General features: G+C 41.2%; 1 protein-coding gene across 2 annotated transcripts in view; it reads left to right on the top strand.

Annotated features, from left to right (window-relative positions):
* LOC122561331 (metal transporter CNNM2-like) overlaps positions 1 to 19,874 on the top strand; it is a 256,151-nt gene that overhangs the window by 176,773 nt on the left and 59,504 nt on the right. For both annotated transcript variants that reach the window (XM_043713039.1, XM_043713040.1), the window contains exon 4: positions 19,187 to 19,356. In XM_043713039.1, coding sequence (XP_043568974.1) covers positions 19,187 to 19,356 — 170 coding nt within the window. The remainder of the gene's footprint in view (positions 1 to 19,186; positions 19,357 to 19,874) is intronic.

Raw genomic sequence — 19,874 nt, 5'->3', positions numbered from 1 at the left:
TCCCTCCACCACCAACACTCAGTAGCAGCAGATTGTGCTATCTGCAAGATGCACTGCTGAAATTCGCCAAAGATTCTCAGACAACACCTTCCAAATCCACAATCACTTCCATCTGGAAGGGCAAGGGCAGCAGATACATGGTAACACCCCCTGCAAGTTCCCTTTGAAGCTATCACCAACCTGACTTGGAAATAAGTTGCTATGCTTTCACTGTTGCTGGGTCACAATCCTGGAATTCCCTCCTTAATGCCATTGTGTGTCGATCTCCAATACATGGACAGTAGTAGTTAAAGAAAGCAGCTCACCACCACCACCTCAAGGGTATCAAAGGACGAGCAATATAAATGCTGGCCAACCAGTGATACCCACATCCCATGAGAGAATTAAAAAGTCTTCTTAAAAGATCAGGACTGAGAAATGATATGTACTCCAAGCTTCTGTCGTATTTACTGCTGACCCTTTTTATATGTTCAAACATAAAGCAGGATATCATCGCTATCCATAATGAGTCCTTCATTAGGAAGAGATTTTAATGAAGTTGTAGGAGTGGACCTGGAATGGGATAAGGAAAAAAAACACATTTTCATCTTCCCTTTGTTTACATGGCAACTAGATCTAAGTGGTCTCCACAAATGTGTAGTAAAGTGAAATGAGTAACAGTGTGCAAAGTGATGGAGAAATAGATAACGAGGAAATTGGGAATACAAGTTAAATTCTGAATTGAAAATTGGTGATAAGTTTACCAATGATGAACTTAGGAACATTCTGGCTGTGAACATGGCAACAAAAAAGTCCTTTTTATTAATGTAATGTGTTGAAGAAATCCCCCAGTAATAGATGAGATGGTTCATTACATCTTAGTGGACCAATCAAATTGCAAAATCTGCTTTGGCATGGCCAGTCCATATGAAGAACTGACTGCAGATTGTTGCGAGCTACAGCCCACGTCTGTTGTATTGTAGCAGAAAGCCAGTAATTCCTTGAGCCATGAGTAATCATTCCCCCGATTGGGAAGGTACTATAATTATCTTTTTCTGAGCACTTGAATACTCAGTTTGCTGAGAAAAGAACATTCATGAAGTTTTAGAGATGAAGGGCTGGTTGAACAAAGTGACACAGAACCATAGGACAAGGCTATTTACTTCAATAGACAACTGCTGAAAGTTGGCTTTTAAGTAATATATGTTTGACAGAAAGGGCCAATAAATGGAAGAATGTTACTATTATAGGAAGAGTAGAGAAAGAAACCAGGAAATATGAACATGCACAATGAGGGACAGGAGGTAAGATCCATGGATTGGCAAAATGATAAAAAATAGGATCTGGAAGGCGAGAAAGCATTTCTGAAAATGGAGCGGAGTGAACGTAGCTTTAGGAAGGGATTGTGAACTTGTGAAAGGAATTTTGATCACAGATATGGGAAATCTTGTAGAGTAGTCCAGAATAAGAGAGCAAATGGAGTTTGACAAGAATCAGGTCGGTGGAAGAAACTGAGAAGTAAAGTCCTTAAATTGAAAAGTTTTAGTGGCTCCAAGAAAAATTAGGAGATAGAAACAAAAGAGTTGGAGAGTTGGAAACAATTTTCTGTATGTCGAGGTACCAGATAGGGAACAGCCAGCCTTATCATGCAGATGGATATGCACAGTAAAAGTGCTTCCTGATGAAACTAAGGCTAAAGCTAGACTAGTGGCTCGTGGTTTTAAAGAGAAATTGAGTGATCACGATGTTAATGTGTGTTCATTAATTGCAGGAAAAAATGACCTTGAGGATCATGGCTCTTTTACATTCCCTGTAGTTTGTTGTAAAATCAGTTGTATAGAATGCTGCACTTTTTGTAGGGTGGAATTTTTCTCAAAGCCTGGTATTATTAAAACCATGTAAAGAAGCTGGTGACGTTGAGGGAAGTTTTGGAAATTTAACAAGTGTGTTGTGTTAAATGCTGCAGAGTGTGTATGGTATTTCTGTTAGATCTGTATCCCTGAAAATAGTTTGTTTATTCTGATTAAAACTAAACATAATGTTGTACTGGTATCACAAGGGAAATGTGGCAGACACCTTTATGGTGCATGTCCATTTTCTTTGGCGAGCTTCTACAGAATTTGAGCACTACATGTTAAAACAAAAGGCAAATTGACACATAGAAATTTGACTTCGGGAGCCTTTAAATATCTAGGCTAGATATTTACAGCATTAATGGAGGCTGCTTAATCCATCATACCTGTACCAATCAACAGAGATTTAATTACACTAATCCTGTTTTCCAGTTCTTTAGCCATTGTGCTGGGAGCTGTGGCAGGACAAGTGAATACCTGAATATTACTTAAATGTCAAGTAAGTTACTGATTGAATTACTCTTTCAAGCAAAGAGTACTAGATTGGCACCATCACCCGTATGGAAAAACCAATCACTTTCCTCCTAGTCTGCTACGTCTTACCTTCAAATCTGTGCCTCCCTGATTATTGACTTCTCTATGGTTGGAAAATGTTCCTTCCTTTTCACCCTACCTATGCCTCTTATAATCTTTATACACCTTTGAGGTTCTCTCTCAACTTTCGCTGCTCCAGGGAAAATGACCTGTAGTCTTTCCTCATAGCTCCACCCTACAGTGCATGAAAGTTGATAAAACCCCTCTTACATTGTCTCGTGCCATCATATTTTTGATAAAATGTGATGACCAGAACTGCACATAGTACTCCAGTTATGACCTAAGCAGTGTTTCATACACTTGCAGCATAACCTCACTGCTCTTGTATTCTATGCCTCACCTAATAAAGGCAAGAATCAAGTGTGCTGCCTTAACCACCTTATCTGCTTTCTCTGCTACTTTGGGGTCTGTGGATATGCACACAAAGGTCCCTCTGATCTTCAATACTTTCCAGAGTCTGACCATTTAGTGTAATCCTTGCTTTATTAGCCTTGCTTCCAAGCATATTACCTCACATTTTCCGAGGTTGTATTCAATTTGCCATTGAGCAGTCCATTGCTGTCCACCAATGGACTACGTCCTCACTGTTTATTATCTTTGTGTCATCTGTAATCTACTTGATTATATCCTCTCCATGAAAGTCCAAATCATTCATGGGCACCACAAAGAGCAAGGGTCCTGGCACTGAGTCCTGCAAAACCTCTGAGAGAACAAAATTCTTCTCCTCCCTGTCCTGAAAGGGCAGCGCTTAATTTTAAAATAGTTCCACTTAGTCCTGGACTGACCCACAAGAGGAAACTTCTTTCCATGTCCATCTTGTCAAGACCATCCAGGATCTTTTTTATTTCAATCAAGTCACCCCTTGCTCTTCTAAACTACAATGGAAACAAGCTCAGCCTGTCCTAACAATCCTTGTAAGTCAACTGCTCATTCCAGGTGTCGTCCGCTGACATTTCCGCCACCTACAAACGGACCCACCACCAGGGATATATTTCCCTCCCCACCCTTTATCTGCTTTCTGTGAAGACTGCTGCCTCTGCGACTACCTGGTCAGGTTCACGTCCCCTCAACAACCCACCTTCCCTCCTGGCACCTTCCCCTGCCACTGCAGGAATTGCAAAACCTTGTGCCCACACCACCCCCCTCACCTCCATCCAGGCCCTAAAGGAGCCTTCCACATCCATCAAAGTTTCACCTGCACACCCTCATGTCATTTATTGTATCAGTTGCTCCTGATGTGGTCTCCCCTACATTGAATGGACACCTTCTCGCAGAGTGCTTCTGGGACACTCGCATCAATCAACCCCACCGCCCCGTGGCCAAACATTTCAACTCCTCCTCCCACTCTGCCGAGGACATGACAGTCCTGAACCTCGATTAAAGTGGTGATGGAAAAGCACAACAGGTCAGGCAACATCCAAGGAACAGGAAAATCAACGTTTCGGGCAAAAGTGTCCTGGGCCGCCTCCATCGCCACTCACTCACCATCCGGCGCCTGGAGGAAGAAAGCCTCATCTTCTGCCTCGGGACCCTTCAGCCCCATGGCATCAATGTGGACATCACCAGTTTCCTCATTTCTTCCCCCTCTCCCCCCCAACCTTACCCCAGTTCCAACCTTCCAGCTCAGCACCATCCTCATGACCTGTCCCACCTGTCAATCTTCCTTCCCATCTATCCGCTCCACCTTCCTCTCCGACCTATCACCTTTACCCCCATCTCCATTCACCTGTTGCACTCTCAGCTACCTTTTCCCCAGCCCCACCCCCTCCCATTTATCTCTCCACCCAGAGGATCCCAGCCTCATTCCTGATGAAGGGCTTTTACCCGAAACATTGATTTTCGTACTCCTTGGATGCTGCCTGAACTACTGTGCTTTTCTAGCACCACTCTAATCTTGATGCTAATCTCCAGCATCTGCAGTACCTACTTCTGCCCAATCCAGGTGTCAATATAGTCAACCTTCTCCGACTGCCTCCAATGAGAATGCATCTTTCCTTAAATAAGGAGGCCAAAATTGTAGAGTTTCCGGTATGTGACCTTACCTGTGCCTTGGATAACTGAAGCATAACCTCCTTATTTTTGGGTTTGTTTTCTCTCCTAATAAAAATTAGCATTCTGTTAGTCAGCTAGATTATTGCCTGCTGAATTTTCATAACTCGTGCATCAGATCACCCAAATCCCTCTGTACCTCAGAGTTCTGAGTTGTTCACCATTTAAGTAATACTTTTACTTTTTTAAATTCTTTCTACCAAAGTGACCAATTTCATGTTTTCCTACATTGTGTTCCATCTGTCAGATTTTTGCCCACTCAATCAACCTATTATAACTGTTGCAATTTTCTTATGTCTTCACAACATGGGAAAAACCAAGGAACAATATACCGCTGAGTCTGATGTCAGTGGTGAGTAAGTTGTTGGAGGGTATTCTGAGAGAGGATTTACATGTATTTGTAAAGGCAAGAACTGATTAGAGATAGTCAGCATGGTTTTGTGCATGGGAAATTGTGACTTGCAAGTTAGGTTGAGTGTTTTGAAGTCTTTACTAAGAGCAGTACATGTTGTCTATGTGGACTTTAAAAAGGCCTTTAGCAAGATCCCTCATGGTAGATTGATTAGCAAGGTTAGATCACATGGTATCCAGTAAGAGTCAGTTGCATACAAAATTGGCTTAAATAGAGGGTGGTGGTAGAGATCATTATTCAAACTGGAAGCCTGTGACCAACAGTGTGCCGCAGGATTGGTTCAGGGTCGACTGTTGTTCATCATTTGTATCAACTATTTGGATAAGAATATAGGAGGTATGGTTAGTAAGTCTGCAGGTGACACCAAAATTGGTAGTATAGTAGACTGTGAAGAAGGTTATCTAAGAGTATGTAACAAGATTTTTATCAGATGGGCCAAGAACAGCAGATGGATTTTAATCTAGATAAATAAGAGATGCCACAGTTTGGTAAGACAAACCAAGGCAAGACCTACACAGTTAGTGGTAGGACCTTGGAGTGTGTTATTGTACAGAGGGACCTGAAATGCAGGTTCATTGTTCCTTAAAAGCAGCATTGCAGGTAGGGTGGTGAAGGTGGTGTTTGGCACGCTTGCCTTTATTAGTCAAAGCATTGAGTATGGAAGTTGGGAAATCATGTTACGACTGTAAATAGACATTGGTGAGACCACTTTTAGAATACTGTAAACAGTTCTGGTCACCCTGCTCTAGGAATGACGTTAAACTAGAAAGGATGCAGAAATAAAAAATACAAGGATGTCACTGGGACTGGAGGGTTTAAGGTACAAGGAGAGGCTGCGCTGGGACTTTTATTCCTAGTGTGTTGGAGGCTGAGGGGTGACCTTGTAGATGTTTATAATAGGTTTGTAGAGGGGCTAGCCAAAGTCTTTTTCCAAGAATGGAATAGTCCAAACCTAGAGAAAATAAGTCGATGAGAGGGAACACATTTAAAAAGGGTAGTATTTTCACAGAGCTTGGTATGTGTATGAGATGAGCTGCCAGAAGAAGTGGTACTGGTAGGTACAATTACAGCATTTTAAAAGAATCTGGATGGATATATGAATAGGAAAGGTTAAAAGGGATATGGACCAAACGCAGTCAACGGGACTAAGCTGCTATACCTTTGCTCGCCTCACCTAAGATATTGATTTAAATTGTAAAATGTTGAGGCCCCAGCACTGACCCTTCAGTACTCCTCTTGTCACATAAAATCATCGAATCCTAACAGTGCAGAAAGAGGCCATATGGTCCATTGACTGCACGGACCCTCCAAAGAGCACCTCACCCCCACCTTCTTTGCACAAGACTCAGGTAATCAGCGATGGTAATCTTTCATGTTCTGTTACCAATTTAATACCTTGCTCATGATACTCTGTATGCAGAACCTCTTTCTTAGTTCTCACAATGTCATTACAGAGGAATCTCAATTATCCGAAGGACATTGGCGGGGAGTATTTCGTTTGGTTAATCAAATTCTGGATAATCGAGGTTCGTCTGTAGTAACAATCTGGAGCATGACTACTTCACCTCATACTGTAGTTTCCTTTCTGACCCTGAGCAGATTTCCCATGTCCTGCCACAGGGCAGGCAACACGTCTGTTTGGACATTTACTCCTCGTTAAGAGCAGTGTCAATCTCCTCAACTACTATTGCTTCATTCCTATAGCTTCCTCCACTTGAATGGCTTCCAGTGGCATGGCGAGTTTGCACGTTTCACTTAGAGTCATAGAGATGTACAGCATGGAAACAGACCCTTCAGTCCAACCCATCCATGCCAACCAGATATCTCAACCCAATCTAGTCCCACCTGCAGCACCCGGCCCATATCCCTCCAAACCCTTCCTATTCATATACCCATCCAAATGCCTCTTAAATGTTGCAGTTGTACTAGCCTCCACTACTTCCTCTGGCAGCTCATTCCTACATGTATCACCCCCTGCGTGAAAAGGTTGCTCCTTAGGTCTCTTTTATATCTTTCCCCTCTCACCCGAAACCTATGCCCTCTAGTTCTGGACTCCCTGACCCCAAGGAAAAGACTTTGTCTATTTACCCTATCCATGCCCCTCATAATCTTGTAAACCTCTATAAGGTCACCCCTCAGCCCCCAACGCTCCAGGGAAAACAGCCCCAGCCTGTTCAGCTTCTCCCTATAACTCAAATCCTCCAACCCTGGCAACATCCTTGTATATCTTTTCTGAACCCTTCCAAGTTTCACAACATCTTTCCAATAGGAAGGAGTCCAGAATTGCACACAATATTCCAACAGTGGCCTAACCAATGTCCTGGACAGCCGCAACATGACCTCCCAAATCCTGTACTCAATACTCTGACCAATAAAGGAAAGCATACCAAACACCGCCTTCACTATCCTATCTACCTGCGACTCCACTCTCAAGGAGCTATGAACCTGCACTCCAAGGTCTCTTTGTTCAGCAACACTCCCTAGGACCTTACCATTAAGTGTATAAGTCCTGCTAAGATTTACTTTACCAAAATGCAGCACCTCGCATTTATATGAATTGGCCCATCTGATCAAGATCCTGTTGTAATCGGAGGTAACGCTCTTCGCTGTCCACTACACCTCCAATTTTGGTGTCATCTGCAAACTTACTAACTGTGTCTCTTATGCTTGCATCCAAATCATTTATGTAAATGACAAAAAGTAGTGGACCCAGCAACGATCCCTGTGGCACTCCACTGGTCACAGGCCTCCAGTCCGAAAAACAACCCTCCACTACCACCCTCTGTCTTCTACCTTTGAGCCAGTTCTGTATCCAAATGGCTAGTTCTCCCTGTATTCCGTGAGATCTAACCTTGCCAAACATATTCCCCTGGGGAACCTTGTCGAACGCTTTATTGAAGTCCATATAGATCACATCTACCACTCTGCCCTCATCAATCCTCTTTGTTACTTCTTCAAAAAAACTCAATCAAGTTTGTGAGACATGATTTCCCAAGTACAAAGCCATGTTGACTATCCCTAATGAGTCCTTGCCTTTCCAAATACATGGACATCTTGTCCCTCAGGATTCCCTCCAACAACTTGCCCACCACCGACGTCAGGCTCACTAGTCTTTAGTTCCCTGGCTTGGCATTAGCACCTTTCTTAAACAGTGGCACCATGTTAGCCAACCTCCAGTCTTCTGGCACTTCGCCTTAGACTATCGATGATACAAGTATCTCAGCAAGAGGCCCAGCAATCACTTCCCTAGCTTCCCGCAGAGTTCTAGGGTACACCTGATCAGGATCTGGGGATTTATCCACCATTGTGTTTCAAGACATCCAGTATTTCCTCCTCTGTAATATGGACATTTTGCAAGTTTTCACCATCTATTTCCCTACAGTCTATATCTTCCATATACTTTTCCACACTAAATACTGATGTAAAATACTCGTTTAATATCTTCCCCATTTTCTGTGGCTCCACACGAAGGACGCCTTGCTGATCTTTGAGTGGCCCTATTCTCTCCCTAGTTAGCCTTTTGTCCTTAATGTATTTGTAAAATCCCTTTGGATTCTCCTTAACCCTATTTGCCAAAACTATCTCATGTCCCCTTTGTGCCTCCTGATTTCCCTCTTAATTATACTCCTTATGCCTTTATACTCTTCTAAGGATTCACTCGATCTATCCTGTCTATACCTGACATGTGCTTCCTTCTTTTTCTTAAACCAACCCTCAATTTCTTTAGTCATCCAGCATTCCCTATACCTACCAGCCTTTCCTTTCACCCTAACAGGAATATACTTTCTCTGGATTCTCATTATCTCATTTTTGAAGGCTTCCCATTTTCCAACCGTCCCTTTACCTGCGAACATCTGCTCCCAATCAGCTTTTGAAATTCCTTGCCTAATACTGTCAAAGTTGGCCTTTCTCCAATTTGGAACTTCAACTTTTAGATCTGGTCTATCCCTTACTTGTGACCCCTACTCTCATCCATACAGGCTGAGGGAACCTCAAACCTTCTGGACATTGCAGAGGCAGCACTCCTGCTTTCTGTGTTCCTTTATGTAGCTCAAACCTTGTCTCTAGTGACTGATCAAATCCGAAAACCCTATCCCAAATCATGTAACTTTTTCTCCTGGTACCAAAAATCCAGATAACAGTTCCCTTCCCAGGTGCATCACAGGGTGTGTAATTTGGTCCTCAGCTCAAACTCTGAGCAGAAGCTGCTTAAACACTTAAAAACTTGATACCTTCATTGGTCAATGCATTATGTAAAGGAGTTGGGATGTTATGTTGTGACTGTACAGGACATTGGTAAGGCTGCTTTTAGAATACTGCATTCAAGTCTATTCTCCCTGCTATGGGAATTATGTTGTTAAACTTGAAAGGGTTCAGAAATTATTTATAAAGATGTTGCCAGGATTGGACAGTTTGATCTATGGGAGAGGCTGAATAGGCTTTCTTCCCTCTTGAGTGTCAGAGGCTGAGGATGACCGTGTAGAGGTTTATAAAATCATGAGTGGGTGAATAGTCAAGGTCTTTTTCCCAGGGCAGGGGTGTCCAAAAGTAGAGGGCATAGATTTAAGGTGAGAGGGGAAATATTTAAAAGTGACCTGAGGGGCAGCTTTTTCATGCGGAGGGTTGTACTTGTATGGAACTTGCTGCCAGAAGAGGCGATGAAGGCAGGTGCAGTTAAAACATTAAAAAGGCATCTGGATGGATACATGAATAGGAGGAGTTTAGAGGGATATGGACCAAATCCGTGTGGATCAGTAGTTTAGGATATTTGGTTGGCGTGAATGAGTTGGACTAAAGGGTCTGTTTCCATGCTGTATGACTCTATGACACTCTGATATAGTGTGCACCTATTTGTCATGGATTGTAATGGTATCCAGGAGCTCCCAAATGCTGTAGCCTAGACACATTACCTGAACAGCCATCCTGATTGAGTCTTCATTTTTTTTTGATTTAGTAATAGGATGTGGCACCTGTGGATAAGTCAGCATTTATTGCCCATTCCTAATTGCCAACAGGGCAGTTAAGTGTCAACCACATTGCTGTGGGTCTGGAATCACATGTAGGCCAGACCAGGTAAGAATGGCAGTTTCCTTCCCTAAGGGACATTAGTGAATTAGGTGTGTTTTTCCAACTGATGAAAATGGTTCCAGATGTTTAATTAATTCAAATTCCACCATCTGTCATGGCAGGATTTGAACCTGGATCTCTAGGATTAACACTTCAGTGATGATAACACTAGGCAATTGCCACCCCATTTTTTAGTTATTATTTACTTGTGTAAGCTGTTCTTCATATTTTGATTAACTTTATCACCAGTTCATATACAGTGTAAAAACTTAACCTCGCCATTTACCAGGGACTCATTAAACAACTAGCCTCTCTCTCTAGTTGAGCAAGAACCAATTGTGGTCAGCTCCAGTCCACAAATAGTATTTGGGTCCTAGAGTAATCCATTACTTTGCTTTACTGTCCATGAATTCCTGCTTATACAAAGTTGTTCCACATTTACCTCACCCTGCACTAAATCCTGTGTGTGCAAAAACCTCATTGATCTGTATTGCCATTCTGACTTAACCACCGCAACACATTAAATTGTCTTCAGTGACTATAATCTTGATCTTGATGCTTGCCTCATTATTTCTGAAATTGGCTGGCTGGTTTGTATACTTTGCAGTTTCCTCGCTAAAAATTTTCACCCCACTCTTTTATCTTTTAAAAACATTATTAAATGTATCTCTTCAGCCTACTCCTCCTAACCATCTCCAGTCTGGCTCAAAATTCAGATTTCTGCACCTAATTAGGACAAACCTTGGAATATGCTCTACATTAAAGATGCCTTGCAAATGTACATTAGTCTTGTTGTAATCCAGCAGAAAAGAATTTATAAGCAACATAGGTTATTGCTTTTTCTTTCCCCACTGATTTTAAATGTCCATTAAATGCTTTCATAGGATATTAAGGATGAACTTAAAAATTGACTTTCTTCTTGGTTGCCAGTAGTTGGGATTGCTCTCTTCCCCTGATTGTATATGTACATTACAGCTTCCATTTAAAATGTACAATTTGGGGTGTGAATTTTTGTATTGCAAGGTGAAGATTATGTTTGGGAAATTAGATTATTTCTATATATACTGTATAACATTAAAAACATTCCCACCCAAAGGATAGCACAAATTATTCCTGCAGTAATGTAAAACTACTTCAATGCTGTTGTTGAGGGCAAATTATATTTTTTTCTGATCGTGATCTGGAAGGAAATACAGGTTGAAGGGAAATAGTTCAAATTTACTACGATGACATTTTGAGAGTTTGAATTCAATTAGTAAAGAACTCTGGAAAAATAAAAACAACAGTGAACTTCTGAAGTGTCTTAAAAACCCAATAGATTCACTGATATTTTTGTGTTTAAGAAAGGGAATCTGCCATCTCTATCTAACCTGGCCTATCTATATGCGGTGACACTTGATCACTCTCTAAAGTGCCCTCGCAAGTTATATAAAACAACTAAATTCTCTATCTAATAGGACTATAGGAACACCTTCATCATATGACAACAGTGATTCAAGATCACAGTGCACTATATATCTCCAGGAAATTAACAATGAATAATAAATGCCCTGCTAGTGATGCCTGCACTCCAGAAACTAGGGAATTAACTTTTAAAAATAAATTACCTACTTCCTAAACTGAGTTAGCAACTCCTCCCTGAAGTCTCCACGGTGAATAAATTTAAAGCCTTGCATAATTTTCTGAAACTTAGTACAACACTCTGCTTGATAAGAAATTGGAACAGTACTTCCTGCATAGAGTACAAAAAGAATCCTATGCAGCAACAGTATGACCCTGACCTTCACTGTGGCCTAAGTGAGGCTGTCAGTTCATTGGTTGTGCAATGTACTTGACTAGGTTATACTGCCCAAACTCATTTACTGTTAATATTTTTATAAGCATCAAAAGGAAGCTTATTGCTGCTCACATAATTGAGACAGCATTCCCAGATTTATGGACAATGACTGATCATACTGTACCACCTCATTTGTATTCAGTTTTCAGTTTCCTGATACAGACAATGAACCTGGTTGGATCAAAAAAGAAGTACTCTTTACAGTATTCAACATGAGCTTTGGTAGAGTCTGCATTATGATAAAAATCTGGTAACAGCAAAGTTCCACAACATTTTTAATGAGTGTAACAACGACAACAGCATTTCAATTTACTCAGTGAACCCAGTAATTCATTGTTTGAATTGTGACATATTTAACTTAAGGTGCTATCTAAATGTATTTAAGCAATGTCTTAATGTAGTAATTTTTGTGTTTCACTTCTGTAAATTGGTTTTATTGTGAACACTGCTACAACTTGCTGGAAAGAAATGTTACAGCTCATGTTATAATATGAGCTGAGAGTTAATTGTCAGCTGTCCAATTTTATCTGGACAGATTAAATTGTTCTTTTAGCATTTCAGTTTCACAGTGATTTCAAATAGCTTTCTTGTGACTGCTCAGATAATAAGTTATTTATATGTAGGTATTGCAGCTAACATTTTTTTAACCCTGTGTTAAGGAATGAAGTATTGGCTGGGATTGCCGTTAAATGTCATTTTGCAGCAATGACATTTGTGCATGTGTCACGCTGTGATGCATGTGAATGTCCAATGTAGATTGCTGTGTACTTGGCTGTTGCAATTGAATCAACACACACCATATGGAAATGTATGGGTAGCTTGGAGAAATATTAGATGGCAGTCGGTGACGGTTAATCCTTACGAAGCAAAGAATTTGAAAAAACTTGATGAATGCTGGAGAAACTCAGCAGCTCTGGCAGTATCTATGGAGAAAGAAAACAGTTATGCTTGAGTACAGTATGATTTTTCTCAGGACTTAAAATTCTTCGGGGGAGGGGGTAGGTGGAACAGTGGTAATGTTATTAGACTAGTAATCCAGAGCACCCAAGCTAATGATTTGAATCCAACAGTGGAAGGTGGTTAAATTTGAATTCAGTAAATATCAGAATCTAAAAGCTCATCTAAAGATGTGACCATGTAACTGCTAAATGTTATAAAAATATGTATGGTTCACTAATGTCCTTCAGGGAAATAAATCTGCCATCCTTACCTGACTTGCATGTGACTCCAGATCCATAGCAATGGGTCCTATCTGCTCAAAGAAGGGAACCGAAGAAGGGTTGGACCTGTGTGGAGCATATTCAGGGGTTTTGAATAAAGACAGGCCAAGACCTGGAGGCCTTTCACTTGCCTTCCGGAACTGTGAGGGAGTATTCTGGGGCTGTGAATGAGAGAGACAGAGGCAAGGCTGGAGCTTGAGCATTGGCTGGATGCACTTCAATGCATCCAAAAGGCTGGGTTATCGGAAAACCATGTTTTTAGACATGCTCATCCCTGACAGCTTCAGGATGTGCAGTCAGGGAAGGAACATGTGACCACCAATCAGAAGATGGGAGGCAGGCAAGTAGGTAGGTAGTCAGGAAAGCCCCAGAGTGCATCTCACTCAAGAGAGTTGGAAAATGCTATGAGTGAAATGCTATGAGTGCAGCCAGTGTTCAGCTGCACAAAGAAGGAGGAGAAAGAAAGGAAGAGCAATAGTGATAAGAGACTCAGTAATGAAGGGTGCAAACAAGCATTTCTGCAAATACCAATATAACTCCGGGATGGTGTGTTGCCTAGGGCAAGGATATAACTGAACAGCGACAGGGCATTCTGAAGAGGGAGAGTGCAAAGAGAGCAGGTGAATATCCACTTGAAGATGGGAAGAGCTTTAGATTCATGGATCACTTGATTCGTTTCAGAGGACGGTGGACCTGTGCAAGTTCTGGTTGCAACTGAGCCAACATGGGACTGAGATCCTCGATTTGCCCCTGTTGGAGGGGGTTTGAATTGATTTGGCAAAGAGATGAGATGCAGAGAGGTGATACAATAATGCAGGGATAAATAAAGAAGAGAATGAAGTCAGTCTAGAGAGTCAAGCATATATAGTTAAGTTAAGACACAAGGGAGCATAGTAAGACCAGGAACGTTTACTTTAATGCAAGAAGTCTTGCAAATAAGGTATATGAGATGCTGGTGCTGATTAACTTAGGGTGATATATTTTTGCTGTTCACGGAGACATGATTGAGGGAGGGAACAACTGGAGCAAGACAGAGAGGTGTATAAATGAGGCAGTGTCTCAATATTAATCAAGTATTCAATTACTACACCTTTGTGGATTACATTTTAGAAAAGTTTCTCAATTGAGGCCATATGGCTAAAACTCAAAAACAGAAAGGAGGCAATCATATTGTTGACAGTGTACTAATAGACCCAAACAGTCAGCGAAAGAGCGTAGTAAATTTCAGAGAAATGTAAAAATAATGTGGTAATAGTAGAAGATTTCAATTTAATATAAACTGCGATAATAATAATTAAAAAAACTGTGTGAAAGGGAGGTGAAATTCTTAAAAATGTATCCAGGAGAACATTTAAGCCGTACACAGCTCTACAGAGTAGGGTGATGCTGCAGCTAACTTTAGAGAAAGAAGGCAGCAAGTGGTAGAAGTATCAGAGGATGAGCATTTTGCTGAAAGTGACCATAAATCAATAAAATTTAGGGTAATTGTGGAAAGGACAAAGATTGACCAGGTTCTGAGTTGGATGAAGATCAATTTCAATATAAAACAGTATTTAACTGAGTGGACTGGATGTAGCTACTTGGAGGAAAATTTACATTAGGGCAGTTAGAATATTTTAAGAAGGAAATAGTGAGAATGCAAGATGTTGCTGTAAAGGTGAAAGGTACAAGTGAACCAACAAGTCCACAAGTCTGGATGTTGAGAAATATACAGAATTGAACGAGCTAAAAAAGGGAAACTTATGGTAGATACTCAGGGCTCAAAACAACAAAAGGCATCGAAGTAGAGAAAAACTACTTTTCTCTAAATTAAGCATAGCTTTAAATTAAGGGGTGGTAGGTATAGGACAGATGTTAGGGGTAGGTTCTTTACTCAGCGAGTCGTGAGTTCATGGAATGCCCTGCCAGTAGCAGTGGTGGACTCTCCCTCTTTATGGGCATTTAAGCGGGCATTGGATAGGCATATGGAGGATAGTGGGCTAGTGTAGGTTAGGTGGGCTTGGATTGGCGCAACATCGAGGGCCAAAGGGCCTGTACTGCGCTGTATTCTTCTATGTTCTAACTGCAGCGGTTAATTAAAAAACAATATGCAGAGATGATATACAGTATTCCTGTTAGGGTGAAAGAAAAGGCTGGGAGGGATGAGATTGCTGGATGACTAAAGAAATTGAGGGTTTGCTTAAGAAAAAGCAGGAAGCGTATGTCAGTTATAGACAGGATAGATCAAGTGAATCCTTAGAAGAGTATAAAGGCAGTAGGAGTATACTTGAGAAAGAAATAAGGAGGGCAAAAAGAGGACATGAGATAACTTTGGCAAATAGAGTTAAGGTGATTTCCCAAAGGGTTTTTACAAATACATTAAGGACAAAAGGGTAACTAGGGAGAGAATAGGGCCCATCAAAGATCAGCAAGGCACCCTCTGTGTGGAGCCATAAGAGATGGGGGAGATACGACACGAGTATTTTGTATGAGTGTTTACTGTGGAAAAGAACATGGAAGATATAGAATGTGGAGAAATAAATGGTGACATCTTGCAAAATGTCCAGATTACAGAGGAGGAAAAGCTGGATGTTTTGAAAGACATAAAAGTGAATAAATCCCCAGGACCTGATCAGGTCTACCCTAGAACACTTTGGGAAGCTAGGAAAGTGATTGCTGGGCCTCTTGCTGAAATATTTGTATCATTGATAGTCACAGGTGAGGTGTCAGAAGCCTGGAGGTTGGCTAACTTGGTGCCACTATTTAAGAAAGGTGGTAAGGACAAGCCAGGAAACTATAAACCAGTGAGCCTGATGTTGGTGGTGGGCAAGTTGTTGGAGGGAATCCTGAGGGACAGGATGTACATGTATTTGGAAAGGCAAGGACTGATTAGGGATAGTCAACATGGCTTTGTGCGTGGGAGATCATGTCTGACAAACTTGATTGAGTTTTTTGAAGAAGTAACAGAGGATTGATGAGGGCAAAGTGATAGACATGGTCTATATGGACTTCAGTAAGACGTTCGACAAGGTTTCCCCATGGGAGACTGGTTAGCAAGGTTAGATCTCATGGAATACAGGGAGAACTAGCCATTTGAATACAGAACTGGCTCAAAGGTAGAAGAGGATGGTAGTGGAGAGTTGTTTTTCAGATTGGAGACCTATGACCAGTGGAATGCCACAAGGATTGCTGCTGGGTCCACTACTTTTCATCATTTATATAAAATATTTGGATGTGAGCATAAGAGGTACAGTTAGTAAGTTTGCAGATGACACCAAAATTAGAGGTGTAGTGTACAGCAAAGAAGGTTACCTCTGAATACAATGGGATCCTGATCAGATGGACCAATGGGTTGAGAGGTGGCAGATGGAATTTAATTCAAAAAATGCGAGGTGCTGTATTTTGGGAAAGCAAATCTTAGCAGGACTTTTACACTTAATGGTAAGGTCCTAGGGAGTGTTGCTGAACAAAGAGACCTTGGAGTGCAGGTTTATAGCTCTTTGAAATGGAGTCGCAGGTAGATAGGATAGTGAAGAAGGCGTTTGGTATTCTTTCCTTTATTGGTCAAGAGTGTTGAGTACAGGAGTTGGAGGGTCATGTTGCAGCTGTACAGGACATTGGTTAGGCCACTTTTGAAATATTGCATGCGGTTCTGCTCTCCTCCTTATCGGAAAGATGTTGTGAAATCTGAAAGGGTTCAGAAAAGAATTACAAGGATGTTGCCAGGGTTGGAGGATTTGAGTATAGGGAGAGGTTGAACAGGCTGAGGCTGTTTTCCCTGGAGCATCGGAGGCTGAGGGGTTACCTTATAGAGGTTTACAAAATCATGAGCATGGATAGGGTAAATAGAAGTCTTTTTCCTTGGGATGGGGGAGTCCAGAAGTAGAGGGCATTGGTTTAGGGTGAGAGGGGAAAGATATAAAAGAGACCTAAGGGGCAACTTTTTCACGTAGAGGCTGTTGCGTGTGTGGAATGGGCTGTCGGAGGAAGTGGTGGAGGTTAGTACAATTGCAACATTTAAAAGGCATCCGGATGGGTATATGAATAGGAAGGGTTTGGAGGGATATGGGCCAGGTGTGGCAGGTGGGACTAGATTAAGTTGGGATATCTGGTCAGCATGGATGAGTTGGACTGAAGGGTCAGTTTCTGTGCTGTACATCTCTATGACTAATAGGAAAGTAAAGAGAGAGCTAGACAAAACACTGGTGGGTAAAATAAAGAGTAGTCTAAAGGCATTTCATGAGTATATTCGGGGCAAGAGCAAACCAGGAAAAGAGTAAGACCCATGATGGACCAAAGTGGCGATGTTTGTGTGGAGCTGGAAGATGCAGATGGGGTTTCAAATTAACACTTTGTATCTGTATTCATTGTAGAGAAGGACAATGCAAGTATAGAAATCAGGAAGGGGAATACTGTGATATACTTGAACAAACTGCAATTGAAGTGGAGGAGGTATTAGCATTTTAGCAGGCTTAAAACTGGATACATCCCCATGCCTAAATGACATGTATCCCAGCCTGCTATGTGAGTTAAGAGAGGAGATTGCAGGGATAGAATTAATCTCCACTTGGAGAGAAAAGATGACTTGAGGATGGCCAGCATGAATCAAGTTTGACAGATTCATTGAGTTTTTTGAGATGACTAGCTGTGTAAACAAAACATGTGGTATACACGATCATGAGTGGAATAGATAGAGTCAGAGACTTTTCCCCAGGGCAGGACCAGTACGAGGAGTCATAGTTTGAAGATATTAGGAGGAAGGTATAAAGGAGATATCAGAGGTAGGTTCTTTACACAGAGTTGTGAATGCATGGAATGCGTTGCCAGCTGTGGTGGTGGAAGCAGAGTCATTGAGGACATTTAAGCGACTGCTGGACATGCACATGGATAGCAGTGAGTTGAGGGGTGCATAGGTTAAGTTATTATATTTTACATTAGGGTTAAACCTCGGCACAACATTGTGGGCCAAAGGACCTGTTCTGTGCTGTATTTTTCTATGTTCTAAATGATGTAACTACATTGGATTTCAGGCAAACTCTTGTTAAACTGTTGCATGGGAGACTGGTCGAGAAGGTAAGAACCCAAGGGATTCAGGGCAGTTTAGCATATTGGATCTAAAATTAGATTAGTGACAAGAGACAGAGGATGATGGTCAAAGGTTATTTTTGACTGGAAGCCTGTGTCCAGTGGCATACCATAAGCTTTGTTGCTACGTGCCTTGCTGTTTGTAGTGTACGTTAATGGTCTAGACATGAATTTGAGATTTGACTATAAGTTTGCAAATAACATGGCAATTGGTGTCTTGGCAAATAGTGAGGGAGATAACCTTAAACTACAGGATGAAATAGACAGGCAGGACATTGGAAAATAGTATATAATCCTGAGCTGTGTGTGGTGATGAAATTTGGTTTTGTCATTTAAGTATTTAGGTGAACACTTGAACTATGAGGCTACAAGTGGAGTGCTGGAAATGGGATTAAAGTAGATAGTTGATTGATGATCAAAATGAGCTGAAAATGTGTTGCTGGAAAAGCGCAGCAGGTCAGGCAGCATCCAAGGACCAGGAGAATCGACATTTCGGGCATAAGCCCTTCTTTCCTGAAGAAGGGCTTATGCTCGAAACGTTGATTCTCCTGGTCCTTGGATGCTGCCTGACCTGCTGCGCTTTTCCAGCAACACATTTTCAGCTCTGATTTCCAGCATCTGCAGTCCTCACTTTCTCCTCCTTGATGATCAAAATGGACTTGATGGGCCGAACGGTGCCTCTTCATGCTGTGAAACTGTATGACTATGAATGGTTGAACAAGCCATTTGGTCTAGGGCAATTAAGGATCTGTAACAAAAGTTGGCTTTGCCAGCAATTCCCACATCTCTCGAGAGGGTTAAAGAAAAACCTGTGGTCCATCAATAAATAAAGTGCTAATTTGAAAGCAGACTCTTACTTATCACATTGCCTGACTCTTACAACACCAAAATAGTGATTCAACTTCATTTTAAAACTATAAAAACTAAATTATTTCTCAAAAAGAAGTCTTTGTGGCAGGGCCTATGGATTTGAATAGGTGCCATGAGATCAGTTTTAAGCATTTTGTTTTGGCTATTTTTATTCTACCTGAACTTTAGTGACAGTCATTGTTGATTCTAATAGAAGGCTTGGGTCGCTTGAATATACTGATGTTTCTGTTCATGATTTCAGAAGTGGAGCCATTCAGCCCTACACAGATGTCAGAGAAGATCTTACTGAGGCTGCTCAAACATCCTAATGTTATTCAGGAAATGAAGTTTGATGAAAGAAATAAAAAAGCCCCAGAACATTACCTCTTCTATCGGAACAAACCTGTAGACTATTTTATCCTTGTTTTACAGGTGTGTTTTTAACCCTAAGAATTCTGTAAAAGCATAGTATGTTGTAGAAATCTATTCATAGGTATACGATTGCAGTTAATGTTCACTGTAGTGAAATGTTTCTGAATTATATGTTACAGCCGGAGCACCACGTTTTCTTATTGTCATAGCCTGAGTGATGTTATGTAGGACATTATTATGTGAGATATGCAAAATTACAATATAGTGGGTTATAACTGACATGTTAAATTTTGATCATGCATCGGCATATAAGTAATGCCTTCTAATCCAATTCAGAAGGTACTATAATTTGAATAGAAGTAAGAGGCTATTCGTTTCACAAAAAAGCAAAATAATCCAGATCTTTGAAACCTAAAATGAACACAATGCTGAAGAAACTCAGCAAGTCTGGCAGAGTCTTTGGAGAGAGAATTTCATGTCTGTTATGACTTTTTGGTTCTGAAGAAGTCATACCAACATGAATGTTAAGTCTGTTTCTCTCTCCACAGATGCTGTCAGGCAATTGGTAAGAATTGATT

The sequence above is a fragment of the Chiloscyllium plagiosum genome, chromosome 22, assembly GCF_004010195.1.
Source record: "Chiloscyllium plagiosum isolate BGI_BamShark_2017 chromosome 22, ASM401019v2, whole genome shotgun sequence".
NCBI classification, from domain to species: Eukaryota; Metazoa; Chordata; class Chondrichthyes; order Orectolobiformes; family Hemiscylliidae; genus Chiloscyllium; species Chiloscyllium plagiosum.
Note: the sequence above shows the minus strand (reverse complement) of the source record. Positions and strands in the feature narration are given on the sequence as shown.